This window comes from Colobus angolensis, unplaced genomic scaffold, assembly GCF_000951035.1.
Source record: "Colobus angolensis palliatus isolate OR3802 unplaced genomic scaffold, Cang.pa_1.0 Scaffold181, whole genome shotgun sequence".
Taxonomy (NCBI): Eukaryota; Metazoa; Chordata; class Mammalia; order Primates; family Cercopithecidae; genus Colobus; species Colobus angolensis.
In genome coordinates this window covers 4,588,066-4,606,563 of record NW_012114944.1, presented here as the reverse complement: position 1 = coordinate 4,606,563, position 18,498 = coordinate 4,588,066, and the positions used below count along the sequence as shown (strand labels likewise).

Sequence of the window (18,498 nt, the reverse complement as noted above, 5' to 3'; positions counted from 1 at the left end):
GGGCTTTGCTTAGCCAGGGCTTTCTCCCACCATCCGGGCTGTCTACACATCAAGAAGAAAAGGACAATTTGGCTAGCTCCGTTGCTTTCGACTGACCTTTTGTCTGCTAGATAAGGAGTGTGGCTGATACCGGGAACAGGCGAGCTGCATTGGGATCAGAGCCCAGTCCCCACGTGGGCCTCATCTCCTCAGTCTAGGAAAGTCCTCGCTCCAGCCCCTTCGCCTTACCCCCTTGCTGAGAGATCCTAATTCCACCCCTGAGAAAAGCATTCACAATTCAGAAACCACTTCCACAACCGCGGCCAGATTCAGCCCTCTCATCCACCCGGTAGTGGGGATTGTTCACGCTCCCAGAGGACGGCTAAGGAATCTGAAGCTTGGAAACTGACCAGCAACTTGCCCCAGGCCGACAGCAAATAGGGAGCTAGGCAGGGCCTCCTTCCAAGCTGTCTTGACTCTCCCCAGCGGGCAGTATTTCCACAGCAACACCCAGCCTCCTTGGCTCTGTCATGACGTTATTAAATTATCCTACAATTTTTTCTCTCCAGTTCTCTATACCTTCTCTGACCCACAGACTCCCCAAATTTAGTTGTTAAAATAACACTCATTAACTGATGACAGAACCAAAAAGAATAGTGATACATATTATTGTAGAAGACTTGTGTTAATAAAATACAGAAGTACAATAAAGAAAGTAAAAACCATCCATAATCCTACCACTCAGAGATAACTGCTTATAACATTTTGATGAATATTACATCTAATATGTGATGTGTCTAATACATACACACATCATTCTACATAGCTATATGTAAATAGATATAAATAACATATTCAAAATTAGGGTCATAGACACATAGTTTTGGAATTTGCTTTTTTGGTGGACTATACCAAGAGCATGTCCCTGGGTCATTAAATCAGATCTATATCACCAATGTCAGGGCTGTATGTATGAATGAAATAGAATTTGCTCGACCAATCCCTACTGTGGGCAGTTTGGGTTGTTTTTGTTCCTGAGAACAGTGCTGCCAGGAATGATCTTGTACTTACATCTTCAGTCTGAAGTGACGGCCCCTCTGAGAAATGACAGTAACCACAAGCGATCTCAGGGCTTGGGCATATGCCAAGCTAGTGCTTGGGGATAGTGTTTGATGCCTGGGCTTTTGCCAGTGCTCCTCTGCACGGGTAGGGGGACAAGAGACAGGGGCCAGAGCCCTGGATGGGCAGCCAGGGGAGCAGCTCTTCTCCTAGGGACTGCTGCTGCCTTGCTGGGTAACCGGCCCCTCTCTGGCCATCAGTTTCTCACTTGTGCCACACAGGAGTTTAGCTGATCCTCTGAGAGTTGGGGAGTTTGTGACAAAAGTCAGAAAGGGTGGGGACTCTGGACTTAGCTTTTCCAAGTGTTGGTTTTTCCACCTATAAAATAGTGGCTAGTGCTATTGAGTAGGTGGTATGCTGTCAGTGTTGGAGACAAAGTAGCCAAACACTTGGCACACCGTAGGTATTCAACAAACAGCAAGGATTGTTACAAACTTTTCTGTTAAACCCCAGAAGGGGTAGAGTCTGGGAGTCAGAAGCTCCAGGTCTAGGGGTTAGAAGCTCTGCTATCTGAGATCAAATGCCAGCTCTGCCATTCACAAGCCGTTTGCTCCTGGCTGGGTTACTTAACTTCTCTGTGGCTCAATTTCCTCATCTTGTCTGTAAAATGAGGGTGGTTCTCACCCTTTCTTAAAGAGTTGAGGGGAAGGTTAAATGAGATTCTGTATGTTACATATGTGGCCCCGGCTAGACACATAGTAATCACCCAATAAAAGGCCACTATGTAGGCATGTGCATCTGGACTTGCCTTGTTCGGGGCTGCTGTGCTGGATGATGCTCATGTTGGTGGTTTCTGGGGTCCCCTCAGGTACAGGTTCACCGGAAAGTTCCATGTCCTCAAAGGGGGAGGATGGAGTTGGAGGTGTATTTATGGGTTCAACTTTTGCTTCTTTGGGCTGAAGGGAGGAAAAATGAGACGCAAAATGATGTACTTGGCAGTAAAGCAGAAGAAGTGACAGTGAATATCATTGGAGAAAATAATATATCCACAAGATGCTGAATAAACCAAGGGGAAAGCTTGGCCCCGCTTGGTGTCTACCTGGGCAATGGCTATACCTCCCAGGGCCTGAAAGAGGTGCCTACTGAGGTCATTAGATTCTGTTCAGTTAACAGTCAGACTATTCATCTCAGCCAAAGCTCTCTGAGCACAGGGATCATAGTTCCATGATTCCCAAATCCCAGATCAGCCAGAGGAGGTGCCCATTAAAGATCTGTTAGATGAGGGAATAATTAAATGAATTAGTGAACAAATGAATGAACCAGGCTGCACTCAATAAACTGCATATAAATTCGATGCCAGATGTGCACTAATCATAAACACCTATGAAAATGAAAGATGGGTATGGTTCCTTCCAAGGAAACTTTGGCATCTACATAGGATTTCCCAAAGCCAGTCAGTGTCTTAACCAACGTTACCAACTAGAGAAAAACAAACAAACAAAAACCCAACAGAAACACAGAGCGCTTCAGTGATCTAGGCAGAAATCCTGGCATGGGCTCTGAAAGTCATGACATCACCCCTGGATCCAAGCAGCAGCTCACGGGACCCAGGGCTCGTCAGCATTCAGATAGCCATATCGCCTTCTAAGCTCAAGGGGCTGGGGATGCATGGAAGAATCCTGTGGATCAGTGTTGAACTTGTGGTATGAACAAGAAACCAATCTTTGTTTTGTAAGGTACTAAGATTTTAAGGTTAATTTGTTACTGCAGCATCACTTACCTATCCTGACTAATAACAGAAGGTTGTTTCCTTAATTCAGAATCTAGTAAATCAATAAATTTCTGGTCCATGGAACAAGGAGGATTCTTAGAAGCTCCATAATTTAGAATTTAATAGTCAGACCTGGATCAAATCCCAGCTCTCCACTTATAAGCTCAGTTATGTTGGGCAAGTCATGGAGCTTCACTGAGCCTCAGCTTCCTCCTCTGTAAAAATGAGGACAATAAAGAACTACTTGAAGGCAGGAAATAGAAAATGCATGGAAGGGCTAAGCACACCTTTATGTTTAGTACAGAAATATTCCATATTCATTATTGAAAACACTGTAAGTGCAGATGAGCAAAAAGAGAAATCACCTTGAGTCCTAACACCCAGAGACAATCACCATGAATTCTATTGTACTGTAAAATCTTCAGGGTGGAGGTGGGAGAAAAGGCTTTAAGGAGTTGGGCCTTGGAGAATGAGCAGGGTTTCAGAACACAGGGGTGGAGGGTTGATGGAAGTCAGGGCCTGGCAGCTTGAGCTTGGCAAGAGCCCAGGGCTTGAGGAGGGAAGCAGTGGAACAGAGCCCAGGGAGGCAGGGAGAGGGAGGGTCTGGTTCTATGGGGAGAAGAATGGGCTTGAACCCAAGGGTCACAGGCAGCCACTGGGGAGCATCGGGCAAGGAAGTAGTGGGGGCAGCTGTGTGTTTTAGAGAGTCCTCGCTGGTGGCAGTGTGATCATGGACTAGGGGAGCTGAGGTGACTGGGAGATGGCACTAAAGAAGTCCACAAGGCAGGAACCAGGGCACCAGTAGGAGCACAGAGCAGGTATCTCCCCAGGGAAGGTGGTGAACAAGACCAGGTGGGATGTCCCCATCTCACCCAGATGGATGTTCATCTAGCAGGGTAGATAAAGACCCCTGCCCAGGAGGTTCCTCTCCTCTCCCTGTGAGGGATCAAGGCAAAAGCCACTCCATCACTGGTTCAGGAACCAATGCTCAAGCCCCTGAATGCTCATCTCTAGTCTGGAGTGAGGCTGCTGGTGGCTGGTAGCACAGGTGCTCTATAAGGCATTTGGGCTTTGGGATGAGGCAGGCAGGGCAGGTGAGGGTTCGGGAAACACAGGAAGACAACAGGATGGGGGTTGAGCTCTGTAACTCAGGGTGGCTGAAGTTGGGATCCATCCCATCAGCCAAAAACTTCTTTTGTCAAACTCCCAACAAGGCATCCCAAGCCCCCTGCAAGGACAGGGCATGGTTCTGGTGAGCTGACCTTCAGGAGTGAGGGTCACAGGACCTGCCTCAAGTAGGTGGCTTCGGTTTTCAGAGGTCAACGTGGATGGGGATCCAGCGTGGCCTGTGACAGAATAGGAATCTCAAGTGCGAAGAATTGTTATTAAAAGTATTGCAATTTGCTGAGGCCAGGCTCACGTACACACAATCAGATTTACTCATTCTGCACATATTTCCAGAGGCCCTACTGTGTGCCAGGTCCTTGGCTGAGCCCTGGGGACACAGAAATGAATAACTAAGACAGAGTGTCTGTCCTCAAGTTGTCAGGCAATGGACAAGCCCCAGACCTAGACCAGACGCAACAAACCACGATTAGGTGTGATGCATAGGATGGCGGGAGTGAGAGCCAAGAGGGAGGAGGGGGCTTAGCTAAACAATGGCCTCCAAGGAGAGGATGTGGACTGGAGCCTGAAGGCTAAGTAGGAACTTGCCAGGCAGAAAGGGGAGCTGGGAGGGGCCCTCCAGGCAAACAGAATCGCAGGAACTAAGGCGCCATGGAGGGGAGAAAGTGCTTGGTCTGTCCAGAGAACTGTGAGCATCTGGGTGTGGTTGGGAAAGAGGCCCTGGCTGAGGACCAGAATCACCTGCAGAGCTTTTTGTCAATACAGATTCTAGGATCTTTCACTCCAGATCTACTGAAGTTGAACATCCAGGTCTGCAGCCCAGGCAAGAATCTGCTTTTAAAGACCAAACCCCACCCACAGTGCCTCCCCAAACCCCCATGCCACCCCCACCCCCGACACACACTTACACACAAATGACCCTGATGCACAGCCAGGGCTGAGAACCATAGGGATGTTAATTCCAACAGCATAGAACTTTCTGAAAATGCAAAGAATTGGATAGCAAGGACCCCGACCCTAAATGGGAAAGAGAGCAAGGAGGGGCAGACTTTCTAGTCCCTGTCCACTCAGAAAGTCTGCAATTCAGTTCACTGGCGATGGCTCATGTCTCAAAGGGTGGCAGGCTGGAAAGGCTGAGGATGGGGAAGTGAGATTCATTCCAAGAAAGAAGCCAGACAGACAAGGCGGAGGGAGGGGGACTGTCTGAGCTGAAGAGGGAAATTCCCCGTCCTAGAGGGTGGCTGCTGAAAAAAGCCATAAAGCCCTTCCAGGAGATGTTAAAAGGGGGAAGTCCCCAGCTCAGGGGTGGCATGACTGAGTGCACTCTGGACCCTGGGCTGGAGACCTGGCTCTGCCACCTTCAGGCTGGGTAGCCTCCAGCAATCATCTCCATGACCTCAGTGCCCTCCTATGTAGAAGAGACCCCAAACACCTCCCTGCAAATGAGACTAAAGGAAATTGAAGCACATGGAAGTGCGTGAACAGTGGCGCAGACAGACGGGCGCACAGGGAAGGCATTCAGATGATCGGGAACAGACAAGTTAAGGTCAGGACCGCCAGGCCTCGAGGCACAGCCCAGGGGAATCCCCTTAATAACTGAAGGCAGCCACAGGGGTTTGGCATGCCTGTCAGCCCCAGCCACCGGCCAACCAGGAGGCCCCAAGGGGAACAAGGCATCTGTACTATGCCCGGTGCTGAGTCCAGCCCTGAGCAGCTCTCTGACACATCACATCACCTCCCTTAATCCTCACAACAAACCCATTGGTCAACAGTAGCAACAACAGACACTGTCCAAGCATTTTGCACAGGGCAATTCATCTAATTCTCACACTAACCCTGTGAGGCAGGTCCGCTGTATTGTAACCAAGGAGGAAACTGAGCCTTGGAGAGCTTAAGTCACTTGCTCAAGGTCAAGAGTCAGTAAGTGGCAGGGCTGGGATTCATGCTTGGTGGAACTCTGATTTGCACCAGTTCCCATAAAACCACTGAGAAAAGTGGGGCTGGGGAAGCCTGGAAAGAAAGTGTTTGAGGTTCCCCAGAGGCCACCAAGTCCATCAAATCACCAACAACTTTTTCTTTTTCACTTTTCCAGAGAGTCTGGGGATTGATTTCGTAGCCCCCCTTGGCTGACACGTGCCCCACATCTGCCCCAGTGCCTGCAGTGCCATGGTCCTGGGGAGGGTCCAAGGCTGGGGAGTCAGTGGGGCCTGGCTTGAGTCCTGACTTCACTACCCTGTGACCCTGGCAGAGCCACCCCACCTCCTGGGCATTCATTTCTGAATCTGCACAATGGGACTGATGCCACCTACCTTGCAGGGTGGCAAGAAACAAAAGTGAAATCATGTATACAATAGCACCAAGTACACAGTGGTATCAAGAAATGCCAGTTCTCTTCCTTCCCCTCCCACTTCTCTACCTCTGTCCAAAGTTGCCCAGCTCTAGTGCCCCATCCCAAGCTTTTCTGCCTTACTCCTTTCCCTATCCTGAGGTGATCACCTCAGGCTCAAACCCCACTCTCCTTTCCTGTCCCTCTCTCAGGGCCACCTTGGGCTGTTGGCACCTCGGCCCGAGTTGGCCTCACTGTGAATTGTGAACTGGTACACAGGGCAGCATCAGATGTGAAGGCCACTCTGTGCCCTGCTGCCCCAGGTTGGGACATGCCAGTGGGATGGCCAAGGGCTGATGGGCACACAGGATAGCCACACCACCCAAAGCAGTTGCCCTCCCCAGTCACTAGGTAGGCAGGCAACTTGGAGCCTTGACTTCCTTCATCCCAGCTGGCCAAGAGTTGGCTGCCATCCTGGGGATGGACTTTTGCAATACCACCCAGGCCATGACCCCATGGATGGGCATCAGGAGACTCATGCTGTTAACCCAGTCCTGCCCACACACCCTTCAGTCAGTGTCTTCCCCTCTCTGGGCCTTGGTTTGCTGAGTTTGTATACAAAGGGCAGGTTTCTGTACACCTCTGTACAGAAAGAGATGTACAGAAGGACTTTTAGGTCCTTCCAGTGCTAACAGACTCTAGTTCTATTCTGCTGCATCCACAGCTCTGCTGCATCCACAGCCCTGCTGCCCAAGGTCTGTAATCTCCAGCCACTGCCTTATTTCCATTTCCCTGATTTCTTCTATTAGAGATGAGTTTACAAAGTAGCCCAACCAGGCAGGGAGAAGGCTGAAGCTCTGCTGTGTTTAGTGACTCCGCTGCTGCTTGCTGTTTTCATTAAAAACGGGCTCCTGGGTGTCCCCATAGTCCCCACAGTCTGACTCAGTGCTTTCAAAACCACTTCCACGTCTCAGCCACAGCGTGCATCCCCAGGAGGGAAGAGGTCCAGGCCACTGGAAGTTAGGATTGCCTTTCCCATGCGCCAGAAATGAGCTCCCTGGAGGACTCTGTGACTCACAAGACTAGGGTCCTAACTGTGCTTTCACAGCTGGAGTCCTGAGCAAATGTAACAAGAGCCATCGTTCAGGGCCGTTTCCCTCGTGCCAGATGCTGGGCTGAGGCTTGTCCCTGCACTTCATCATCTAACCCTGGAAACAACCCTATGAGACAGGCCTATTAGAATCACCATTCTTGGAAGAGGAGTTGAGGTTCAGAATGGTTGAGTAAGTTACCCAAGGCCACAGGCTTTTTACCCAAGGTTCCAAAGCAATAGAGCACAGCGTTTGCCCTTGACAGCCCTCTGATGGTCACGAACACAGGGTGGCACTGAGGGAGCTGGTGTTCCAGTTTACCAGGGGATTTTGCAAAGGGCCCATTGGTTGGTACTTTCCTGACCTTCCCAGATGAGTCAACGATTAAGCTCACAGGTCTGAAAACAAAGAGGTCAGACCCAGGGCTCTGGGGTCCCTCTAGTAATTCTCAGCCTGTTAAAAGCTGACCAAGATCACATGGCACAGCATCCCAGTACTCACCGGGGCTTGAGTGTAGGTGACGGCTTCTAAGATCTCAGCTACTCCGTCTGCCTCCTGCAGCCCACTGGTCTCTCCAGATGCCTGTGTGGAGACAAACTGTGCCACATACTGGGCAGAGTGGCCAGGGCCCATAAGAGTTGGACAACTGGGAAAGTCACAGAAACTGACAAACCGACTCTCCTACAGAGGAACCGTGTGTGTATGTGTGTGTGTCTATCAGAGACAGAGTGGGGTTAAGGAGACAGCGTGTGTGCAGCGTGCATGGTTGGTTATTTGTTTTATTTATTTATTTTATTTATTTATTTTTTTGAGACAGGGTCCCTCTTACTCTGTCACCCAGGCTGGAGTGCAGCGGTGCGATCTCGGCTCACTGCAAACTCTGCCTCCTGGGTTCAAACGATTCTCCTGCCTCAGCCTCCCGAGTAGCTGGGATTACAGGCATGCACCACCACACCTGGCTAATTTTTGTATTTTTAGTAAAGACGGGGTTTCACCATGTTGGCCAGGCTGGTCTCAAACTCCTGACCACAAGTGATCCACCCACCTCGGCCTCCCAAAGTGCTGGGATTACAGGCATGAGCTACTGCACCCAGCCTGGTTGTTCATTATATTTCTTTCCACATTTTATTGCTCTAACAAAATACACAATCATTTTACACTCTAACATATTGTCTTTCATTCTATCCAGGTCCCCACCACTCTCCCAACCTTTGTGAGGCTGTCATTGGAATCTTGCGCTGGGAACCATTACAGCCAAATCATGACTTCCTGGCGTTACCTAATCTTTCTAATTAGCCTCCCAAAGGCAGACAAGGAGCCCGAGTGCTGTGATTTTGTGACCAGTCCTTTGTTCTTGGACCCTTGGGTTGTTTCTACTTTTTCAGTATTAATGGCAATGCAGAGACGAACACGAGACTACACTAATCAGCGTCATATGACTGTCAGGCTGGGACCACTGGCTCATGGAACACAGGCATTCTCACAGGCCCAAATGCCACTTCTCAGGGGCTTTCCAACAGAATCCACAGCATTTTGTTTTTCACAAAGTTAACGAGATCAATTTATGTTCTGTTGCGGGGTTGACGCCACCCAAAGAGCAACAGGAATTGTAGGAATGTGCTACCTTCTGCTCGCCTCTGACTGCATCCTGGGACCCCTTCTACCTGGGAGGCCTCACCCTTGTCATTGTTCAGGCATCACCTGCTCCCTAACTCGTTTCAAGTTCCGCCTCTTTCCTCTTCCTGCTCCCACCTGACACGTTGAGTTTGGGTTTGAGGATCTCCCCATGTTCTCATCACACTCTGCTCTGCCACTGTATTTTGGTATGGAAGTACATATGAGCAGCTTATTAAACAGTTCCCAGTTATCCCTTTATTTCCAGCACCTACCCAGGGCTGCCACCTAGTAGGTGCTCAGTCAATCCTTAGAGGAAGGGAAGGAGGGAAGGAAGAAGGAGTCATCTTTTTTTTTTCCTGCCCACCAGCTTAGGAACGAAATCATTTGCCAAGCATAAAAGCTAAGTTGAGGATCGTTTTTTATGGGAATTTGCTCCCAGAATATCTCAGTTTTAACTTTGATTTTAGAATCCTGACACCATTTTTTGGCAAGAAGGCAGGAAAGCAGGCCATTGACGGCCACAGCCATGGAAGATCCTGACACCTTATAAGAAACACAGCTCCCCGCACCAGAGATGGCTGACGCTCTTTAAAAAGTGAAATCACGCCAAAAGCCCAAAATAGGACTTGAGGCAGCACTTGCCAAAATGAGAGGTTGCAGAAACTTCACGCCACTGTCTGGGCATCCAGCCCTCCCCAGGCCCCAGCTGCTGGGGTTGCAGGGCCCACTGTGGGATAGTAGGGGAGCTCACCGAGGACTCTTCGGGGTCGCACAGCTCCTCGGGAGTCCTGGGGTCAGGGTGCACGGTGAGCTGCTGGAGGGAGCCCTGGGGAAAAGAGAGGGATCAGAAGCCATGGTTTGCATGTTCACAGCATGACTGCCAGTGGAAGACATGATTGCTTTTGTAATGGAGAAGCACAGGTAAAAGCACGGGAGTGAGGATGTATGGCCTGTGGCCTCAACCACAAAGCCAGGCCACCTCTTGGCCCACTCTCAGTTATGGGGGGGATTCTCCTTGGGCCAGTATCATACTGACCCCTGGGCCAGAGAGGTCCTTGGGGAGCATAGTGTTCAAGTATGGACATTACAGCAGCCTCCTGTCTCCAGGTCCCCAGCTTGTCAGTGGCAGGCCCTGAAACACACGTCTCCCTCTCCCAGAAAGCTCTTTCCCCTGCAGCTCAACGCTTCTGGGTTTGAAGGCCCCCTCCCAAGAAGGGCTGCTACTGCAGCCTCCCTGCCTCCACTCTCATCCCCTCTCCCCACACCTGACAGCTTCCTCTCCACGAGGCTCCCAAAGTGAGCATTTAAAAACTGCCCATCGGATTTTAACTTCTTAACATTCTCCAATGTCTTTCACTCTACTCCAGATAAACCCAGACTCCACCCCATGGTGCTGTCCTGTTCACCAATAAGACATCAGTAAATACGTGTGCTGACTAAATGAGTACCTACAATAACTTAGTGATCTTTAGAATGCCTTATTCATAAAAGCCCATTTTGATAGTAAAGTCAGTTTAATTTTTTTTAAGTGCACATTGTCTAGAAGGAGGGAAAAGCTACCTCTCACTCTGGTATTCTAGTGTATCCCACCTTTTCAGAAATTACTTAAGTGCAATTGCCACTGATATCCAAAGATCAAACCATTTAGGGCTATAACAAACCTTGCTCTTATATATAAAATCTTAAAACGTACAAAGTATTTTCACACAGGTTATCTTATTTGACCTACAAGCCTGTGGGGTAGGCTTTCTTATCTCCACTTACAGATAAGGAAACAGAGAGGATGAGAGAATCCAGATAACTGTCTCAAATCCACAAGATAAGTTGAAAACTGAGGATGAAAATCTAGGTTTTGGGGTCCCAGGCCTAGTGTGATTTCCTGTCATAACATGCATGCCTCTTTGAGGACATAAGAATAAAATACTAACAATAATAGTTGCTCCATTTATTGCATGGTGAGTCTCTGACCATCCACCTCCCTGGTCTACCTGAAGTGGGACTTTGACTCACAGTGAATCTCTCAAGTCCTGTAGCTCCTGCATTGCCCACGAAGATTCCAGCGCTGGACTCGAAAGTTAAAGCCTGGGGGGACCGCTGGAAGGGGATGCGGCTGTGCTCCTCACAGTCCACGAGGAGGGCCACTTCCTCACCCTGGACAATCACGGCGAAGCGGTTCCACCTGTGGGTCATCACGGGCACCGAGAAGGCAGCAGCCTCTTGGGACACGTGGGAGCCCGGCTCCGTGTAGTAGAGGATGACCCGCTGGTGGCCGTCCTCCACACCTGAGAGCCGCAGGCCCAGGTAGATGACCTTCTGGAAGGCATCAGTGATGGCGAAGAGCACACCACCGTGGGTGCTGCTGGGCTTCACCATGACACTGATGGCGAAGTCCCTGAAGAAGGTGGATGGGATGAGAGTCCTGGCTGGGCGGCCGACATTGGCACCAGGGCCAAAGCTGTAGGCCGGGAAGCCACCATAGCCTGTGACAAAGGATACAGACGAGGGCAGCGGGACACCGATGAGCTGCGTGAGGTCCAGGTGACCTTGGGAAGCAGACTCTGCATGGAGGGAGAGAGAGACCATGCCTTACAGGCATATTCCACTTTGCTTGAAAATGAGGAAGAAATGCAGTCACAAGTGAAATGGGATCACTCAGGAACCCCACTGAAACTGTAGTTCCTAAATGGTTGTTTTTCAAACGTTTTTGACAACGACTCACAATAAGAAATGCATTTACATTGCAACCCAGCATACACACGTGTAGACAGATATCTGTAACACTGAAACAAAAGTTTCATAGAACATGATTGGCTTTTAATACTCACCAGGCACTCAAATATTTTTCTTTCCATTTAATTATTCTTTTTCTGTTTCATTTTATTAAAAACATGCTGGTAATGAACTACTAAATTGATTTTGTAACCCACTAAAAGTTTATGACCTGCAGTTTAGAAAACGCTTATGAGTAATCCCTAGAATATATAATGTTCCCCCCATCAACTTGGAGTTTTTTTTCCCCACTATAAAACTGAATAGGGTCCAGGCATGGTGGCTCACACCTGTAATCCCAGTATTTTGGGAGGCCTAGGCGGGTGGATCACTTGAGGTCAGGAGTTCGAGGCCAGCATGGCCAACATGGTAAAGCCTTGACTCTACTAAAAATATGAAAATTAGCCAGGTGTGCTGGCACATGCCTGTAATCTCAGCTACTTTGGAGACTGAGGCATGAGACTCGCTTGAACCCTGGAGGTGGCAGTTCTAGTGAGCCGAGATTGCACCACGGCACTCTAGCCTCAGTAACAGAGGGAGAGTCCATCTCAAAAAAAAAGAAAAAGAAAAAGAAAAAAAAAAAACTGGATAGGTTTGTTTTGTTTTGAGGTCTATCGTTTAAGTCCCTCCAGTGTGAGGGGAAAATCAGGGACAGAGTGAAGTGTTCCCAGGCCTCAGAGCAATTGAAATTTGCATCATTGTCATTGCCTTTGACATCACCGCCATCATCATCATCATCATCACCACCATCATTATCACCATCATCATCATCCACACTCCCTATGCTCTTTCTGTACCAGGCCCTGCTCTAAGCTCTCTACATACATTAGCTCATGTAATCCTCACAACAAGCCTACGAGGTTAGGAACTGTTATCCCCATCTTACTTCTGAGAAAACTGAGGCTTAGAGAAATTAACAAATTTGCTCAAGGTAAGTTGCATGCAGGTTTCAAACCCGGAGCATCTGACCCCAGAGGCTATGCCACCACACCTTGCAGGGAGAAATGATGGGGCTCCATTATGGTGTCCTGAAAAAGACTCCAGGCTCAAGAATGTTGGCCCATCCAACTATTTTCCCCAGGAGAAGGCTGCAGCCTGGCTTGCAGCAACATGCACCCACTCCTGGAGTTGATATCCAAGGTACCAGCACTGAGACAGGAAGGCAGGTCCCAGGGAGAGGGGGACAAGATGACTGTAGCCAGGACAATGGACAAGTAACACCTTTTGGCCTTGGAAGTGAAACCAGATCCTGAGGATTCAACCGGATGAGGAGGCCTGGAATGAGTGAGGATCAGAATCAAGAGGTGTCCTCTTCTGGAGGCCAGAGGGCAGGGCAGACTCACCTGATGGCTGTCCGGGCTACGGCCAAAGGCCAGAGGCCATTGGGAACCTGAGTGGTTTCTGGGGACTTGGCGGCTTGGTCTCCAGAAAAAACCCCAAACACTAGAGGGGCCCTCTAAGGAAAGCCCTACCTGAGGAATCAGCCTGATTTCCAGTTTACCCAACTTGTCACCATCTTATTGGACACAACTACATAGCTCTGTGACCTCCAGTGAGTCACTGAACCACTCCACGTCTGAGTGTCTTCCTCCATCATACAGGCACGAGAATGGGCTCCAAAAGAATGACTAGATGAGACCGTCCAGGGAAACCCCTGGTTAATAATGGTAGCGATGCAACAAACATTCACTATTCTTTATTTTTATCATATCCACTGAACAACCTCAAGATGGACAGGGATAATCACTCCTGCAGCACTGACCAGGAAAGCGAGGCTGACATGGGAGCCTGCCTCTGTGCCCTTGAGCTCCCTTATAAAGAATAATAACAACGTGGTTTTCATGCACAGTTTTACTTAGTCCTCACAGCAGCCCTGGAAATTAACTGCTCTTATCCCTTGGGGAGATGAGATGACTGGCCCGAGGTTACCCAGCTAGTAAGTGGCAGGACATTTTCGAGCCACGGCTGGTGTGATTTCTGGCTGATTCACTGCTGCAGCCTCACTGAGATGGGGGAGTCTCTACCAGGGTTGTGGGTGGGGCTCCACCTAGTCTGCCTACTGTATCAATGACCCTTCAGCAGCAAGAAGGATGGAGTCAAGACTCCAGGTGGTCCAGGAACTCAAACTTCCCATGAATAGGTATGTATACTCGGTGGCTGGGAGAGAGAGATGCCCTGACTGCCGTGCCCCGACCCCGACTCCACGACACTCACAGAGAAGGCTGCTCACGGCCAGTACTAACCTCAATTATTATGAAATATCTAGGTTACACAAAAAAATACAGTGTGAAGAACAATATGAGGCACTTGGTTGTCAGATGGTTAAAATGCCAAATTTTATGCTATGTATGTTTAACTACAATTTTTAAAAACATTAGTAATTAGCCCATAGGTTTGTTGTGAGGGTTAGAGGACATAATACAAAGTGCTGGCACATGGCAAATGCCTAAAAAGTGGTGGATATCATGGCTGGACACACTGTGGCTCACAACTGTAATCCCACCACTTTGGGAGGACAACGAGTGCAGATTGCTTGAGCTCAGGAGTTCAAGGCCAGCCTGGGCAACATAGTAAGACCTCATCTCCACAAAACAACAAAAAAGCCAGGTGGTATGCACCTGTAGTCCCCACTACCCAGGAGGCTGAGGTGGGAGGATTGCTTGAACCCAGGTGGTCAAGACTGCAGTGAGCCATGATCACGCCACTGTACTCCAGCCTGGGTGACAGAGAAACCCTGTCTAAAAAAAAAAAAAAAGAAAAAAGTAGCCATCATCATCATCATCATCATCATCATTGTCGTCGTCATCTAGACTTGCTCGTTCAGAAAAGAACCACAGAAGTCACCTGACACAACTCTATCTGTGTTAAGGTTGTATCAGGTTGTAACTGGTGACCTCTAGGGTTCTATCATACCAGACCCCGCCCTGTCTGGTATGATAACCAGTAGCCACATATGGCTATTGGGCACTTGCAATATGGGTCTTTCCAACTGAGATGTGTCATAAATGTAAACTACAAACTAAATTTCAAAGACTTCGTTTGGAAAAAAAAATCTCAATACTATTTATGGTGATTATATGTCGAAATCATTTTGAAAAACAATGGATGAATAAAATACATTATACATTGATGGGTGCGGTCACGTGTGCCTGTAATCTCAGCTATTCGGGAAGCGGAAGTGGTAGGATCACTTGAACCCAAGAGTTTGAGGCTGCAGTGAACTACGATCGTGCCACTGCACTTCAGCCTGGGCGACAAAGAAAGACCCTGTCTCTCTCTCTATATATATCATTTTTAAAAATTTTAAAATAGGGCCAGGTATGGTGGCTCATACCTGTAATTCTGGTGTTTTAAGAGGCCAAGGTAGGAAGAATGTGGAGGCCAGGAGTTTGAGACCAGCCTGGGCAACATAGAAAGACCTCATCTCTACAAAAAAACTTTAAAAATTAGCAGAATGTGGTGGTGTGTGCCTGTAATCTGCTACTCTGGAAGTTGGGCCAGGAGGATCACTTGAGCCTAGGAGTTTGAGGCTACAGTGAGCTATGATCACCCCACTGCACTCCAGCCTGGGTGGCAGAGTGAGAGCTGTCTTTAAAAAAAATAATTATAATATTATGAGGAACAAGTATGTGCCCACCACTCCACTTAAGAAAGACAATATCAATTCAGCCGAAGCTCTCATGAACTCTCTTCGGTCCTTTTCCTCTGCCCATGCCCTGGCAGGAGCCATTCTTGTGAATTTGGTGTTTATCACTCCCATGCATTTGTATGTTCACTCGATATAATGTTTCCAACAGAATGTAGAACCATGGTGTGTGTTCGAAACCTCATGTAAATGGTGGCATAATGCATGCATTCTTCTGGAACTTGTTTTTATTTTTCACTCAGCATTGTATGTTTTTAGATTTATCCCTGCTGATACATGTGACTCTGGTCTTATATTTTCTTTTCTTTTTTTTGAGACGGAGTCTTGCTCTTGTTGCCCAGGCTGGAGTGCAATGGCGCAATCTCTGCTCACTGCACCCTCTGACTCCAGGGTTCAAGCGATTCTCCTGCCTCAGCCTCCTGAGTAGCTGGGATTACAGGTGTCCACCACCATGCCTGACTAATTTTTATACTTTTAGTAGAGACAGGGTTTCACCATGTTGGCCAGGCTGGTCTCGAACTCCTGACCTCAGGTGATCCGCCCACCTTGACCTCCCAAAGTGCTGGGATTACAGGCGTGAGTAAGCCACCACGCCTGGCCCGGCCTTATATTTTCACAACAGTACTCTATGGTATAAATAAGCCACAATGGGTTGATTCACATTTCTGTTGGTGGAAAGTGAGGTTTCCATCAATATTACAAACGATACTACCATGGACTCCCTTAAATACATCTCCTCCTGCTTACCTGTGCAGGTAATTCCACAGCTGGAAGTGGAATTATTGGATAATATGGGTATGTGCACCTGTAACTTCCCTGAATGTTGCAAAATTGTTCTCTGAAGCAACTGTGTCATGTCACAGGCCCTCCAGCAGCATATTCTTGCCAACATTTAGGGGAGGCACAGAGATACAATTTGGGAGAGGTCCACAGGGCTTTTCAACTGTAGTAATAGCGTTAATTGTTTAGGTGGTATTCAAAAGAAGTATTTGTTGTATTTTTCTTTATAGCTAATTTCATGGAAAATATTTCATACAATTTTTATAAAAATGATTAACCCCTCCACGACAAAAGAGCACATCTGATCCTGTTGCTGCCCTGCTTAGAAAATCTTCTATAAAATATGATTATTCATGGCCCTCAGGCCAGGGCTGACCAGGCTGCTGCCACGTGGCTCAAGAGGCCCTCTGTGGTCAGGACCAAGCTGTACTCCCTACTCCCTGACATGCCTGACACAGCCCTGGAGTGCCCCACAGTGTCCCAGGGACTCCCACCCCTGCCAGGAATGCTTTCCTCTGTGCCATCTGCCCCAGCCCAGCCCAGTTATTTTCACTGAATGACTCCTGCTCATCAGCCCAGGCCTTGCTTCCCCTGAAATCTCGCTTCACTTCCCACACCCACACCCTCCCCTCTGGTGGCTGCATTAGAAGCCCTCTCTGTACACACTGGGGTCCTCTATCGTAGCCCCTGCGTGTCACTATTGGGTCACTTGTTTCTCTTCCCACTGGGCCATCTGTGTTCCCAGTAACCAAGCCAGGACTGATGAGTGAATGAATGAATGAATGAATGTGTACATATTATCAAATCCCCTCTTTTTTTTTTTTTTTTGAGACAGAGTCTTGCTCTGTTGCCCAGGTGGGAATGCAGTGGCATGATCACAGCTCACTGCAGCCTCCACCTCCCAGGCTCAAATGACCCTTCCACCTCTCAGCCTCCCAAATGGCTGGGACTACAGGCATGCAGCACCACACTCAGCTAATTTTTTCATTTTTTTGTAGAGACAGGTTCTCGCTATGTTGCCTACGTTGGTCTCGAACTCCTGGACTTAGTAATTCTGCTGTCTCGGCCTCCCAAAGTGCTGGGATTACAGGTGTGAGCCCCTTCGCCCAGCCTCCAATCCCCTCATTTTTGAAAAGACTAAACTAAGGTTAACAGAGAGGAAGTGTTTGCTGGCCATGAACTCAGATTTGATTCTCAATTGAATGCTTATCCTCTCCAGTTCACGACTTGCTTTAAAACAGAAATTAATTTTAGTTAAAATATTGGTAAATTTGGTTAAATTTGACCACATAGAAATAAAGAAGTTCTGCATAGCAAATAATAATAATAATGATAATCCCCACAATGTCAAAGAAAATCCCAAAACCATGAAATGATATTTGCTACAAAAATCACAGTAACAAACTAATTTCTCTAATATGAAAAAACAAATGAATACCCAAAAGAAAAATGGGCAAAGAATAGGAAATTCTAGACACAGCAAAAGAAATTAAAATCTTAAACATATGAAAAATACTCAACTTCATTCATAATGAGAAAATGACAAGTTAAGATTACGAAGAGATACCATTTTCCCTATCAAACTGGCAAAGATCAGAATACGCTGTGCTGGCAAGGGTTTAAGGCAGCAGGCCTCCTGCGTTGCTGGCAGGAACATAAATTGGTATAATGTGGTGGGAAGCAATTTGATAACATTTATCAAAATGGCAAATGCGCATGTACTTGTTGACCCAGCAGTCATACTTCTATGAATTTTTTTACAGATAAAGTTCATATGTGAAATATAAAGCACACACAAAAATATTCACTGCATTGTGGTTTAAATTTACCTAACATTCCCATCTTTGGGAATGATGAATATAATAAATTATGATAGGTTCACACAATGAAATCCAAGGCAGCATTTCAAAAGATGTGGTTCCTTAAGTGCTAACATGAAAAAATCAAGAAGATGTATTACGTAAAAACAGACAAAATAACAAGGTGCAGAATTGAATTGCTATCAGTTGGAAATATATGTACTAATACAAAGTAAATATATGAGATATTTAAATATATATGGTATATTACAATATCTCTAGAAGAATACACAAGAAACTGGAGGTAGCGGTTGTCTCCAGGGAAGGAAGCTGGTGACTGGGGGCTGGGAGACTTGCTTTTCACTGGATATCCTTTTATGCTTTTTCCTATTTTATGGCATATACATGGTATGAAAAGTAAAGACATTTACATATTTTTAAAGAGATTAACTCCTTGCATCCACTTTTAGAAATCATGAAACCTATTCTTCTTGCTTTTCCTCACTCAGATTCAGCTTATCTTTGCACAGAAAGAA

At 47.5% G+C, this 18,498-nt stretch overlaps 1 protein-coding gene across 1 annotated transcript in view; it reads right to left on the bottom strand.

Moving 5' to 3' along the window:
* Positions 1-18,498, bottom strand: part of COL15A1 (collagen, type XV, alpha 1) — a 128,885-nt gene that overhangs the window by 74,470 nt on the left and 35,917 nt on the right. Inside the window, exons 3-6 of the mRNA XM_011939492.1 lie at positions 10,979-11,526; positions 9,720-9,794; positions 7,853-7,933; positions 1,847-1,994 (exon numbers count right to left, since the gene is read on the bottom strand). Of these exons, the coding sequence (XP_011794882.1) occupies positions 1,847-1,994; positions 7,853-7,933; positions 9,720-9,794; positions 10,979-11,526 (852 nt within the window). The remainder of the gene's footprint in view (positions 1-1,846; positions 1,995-7,852; positions 7,934-9,719; positions 9,795-10,978; positions 11,527-18,498) is intronic.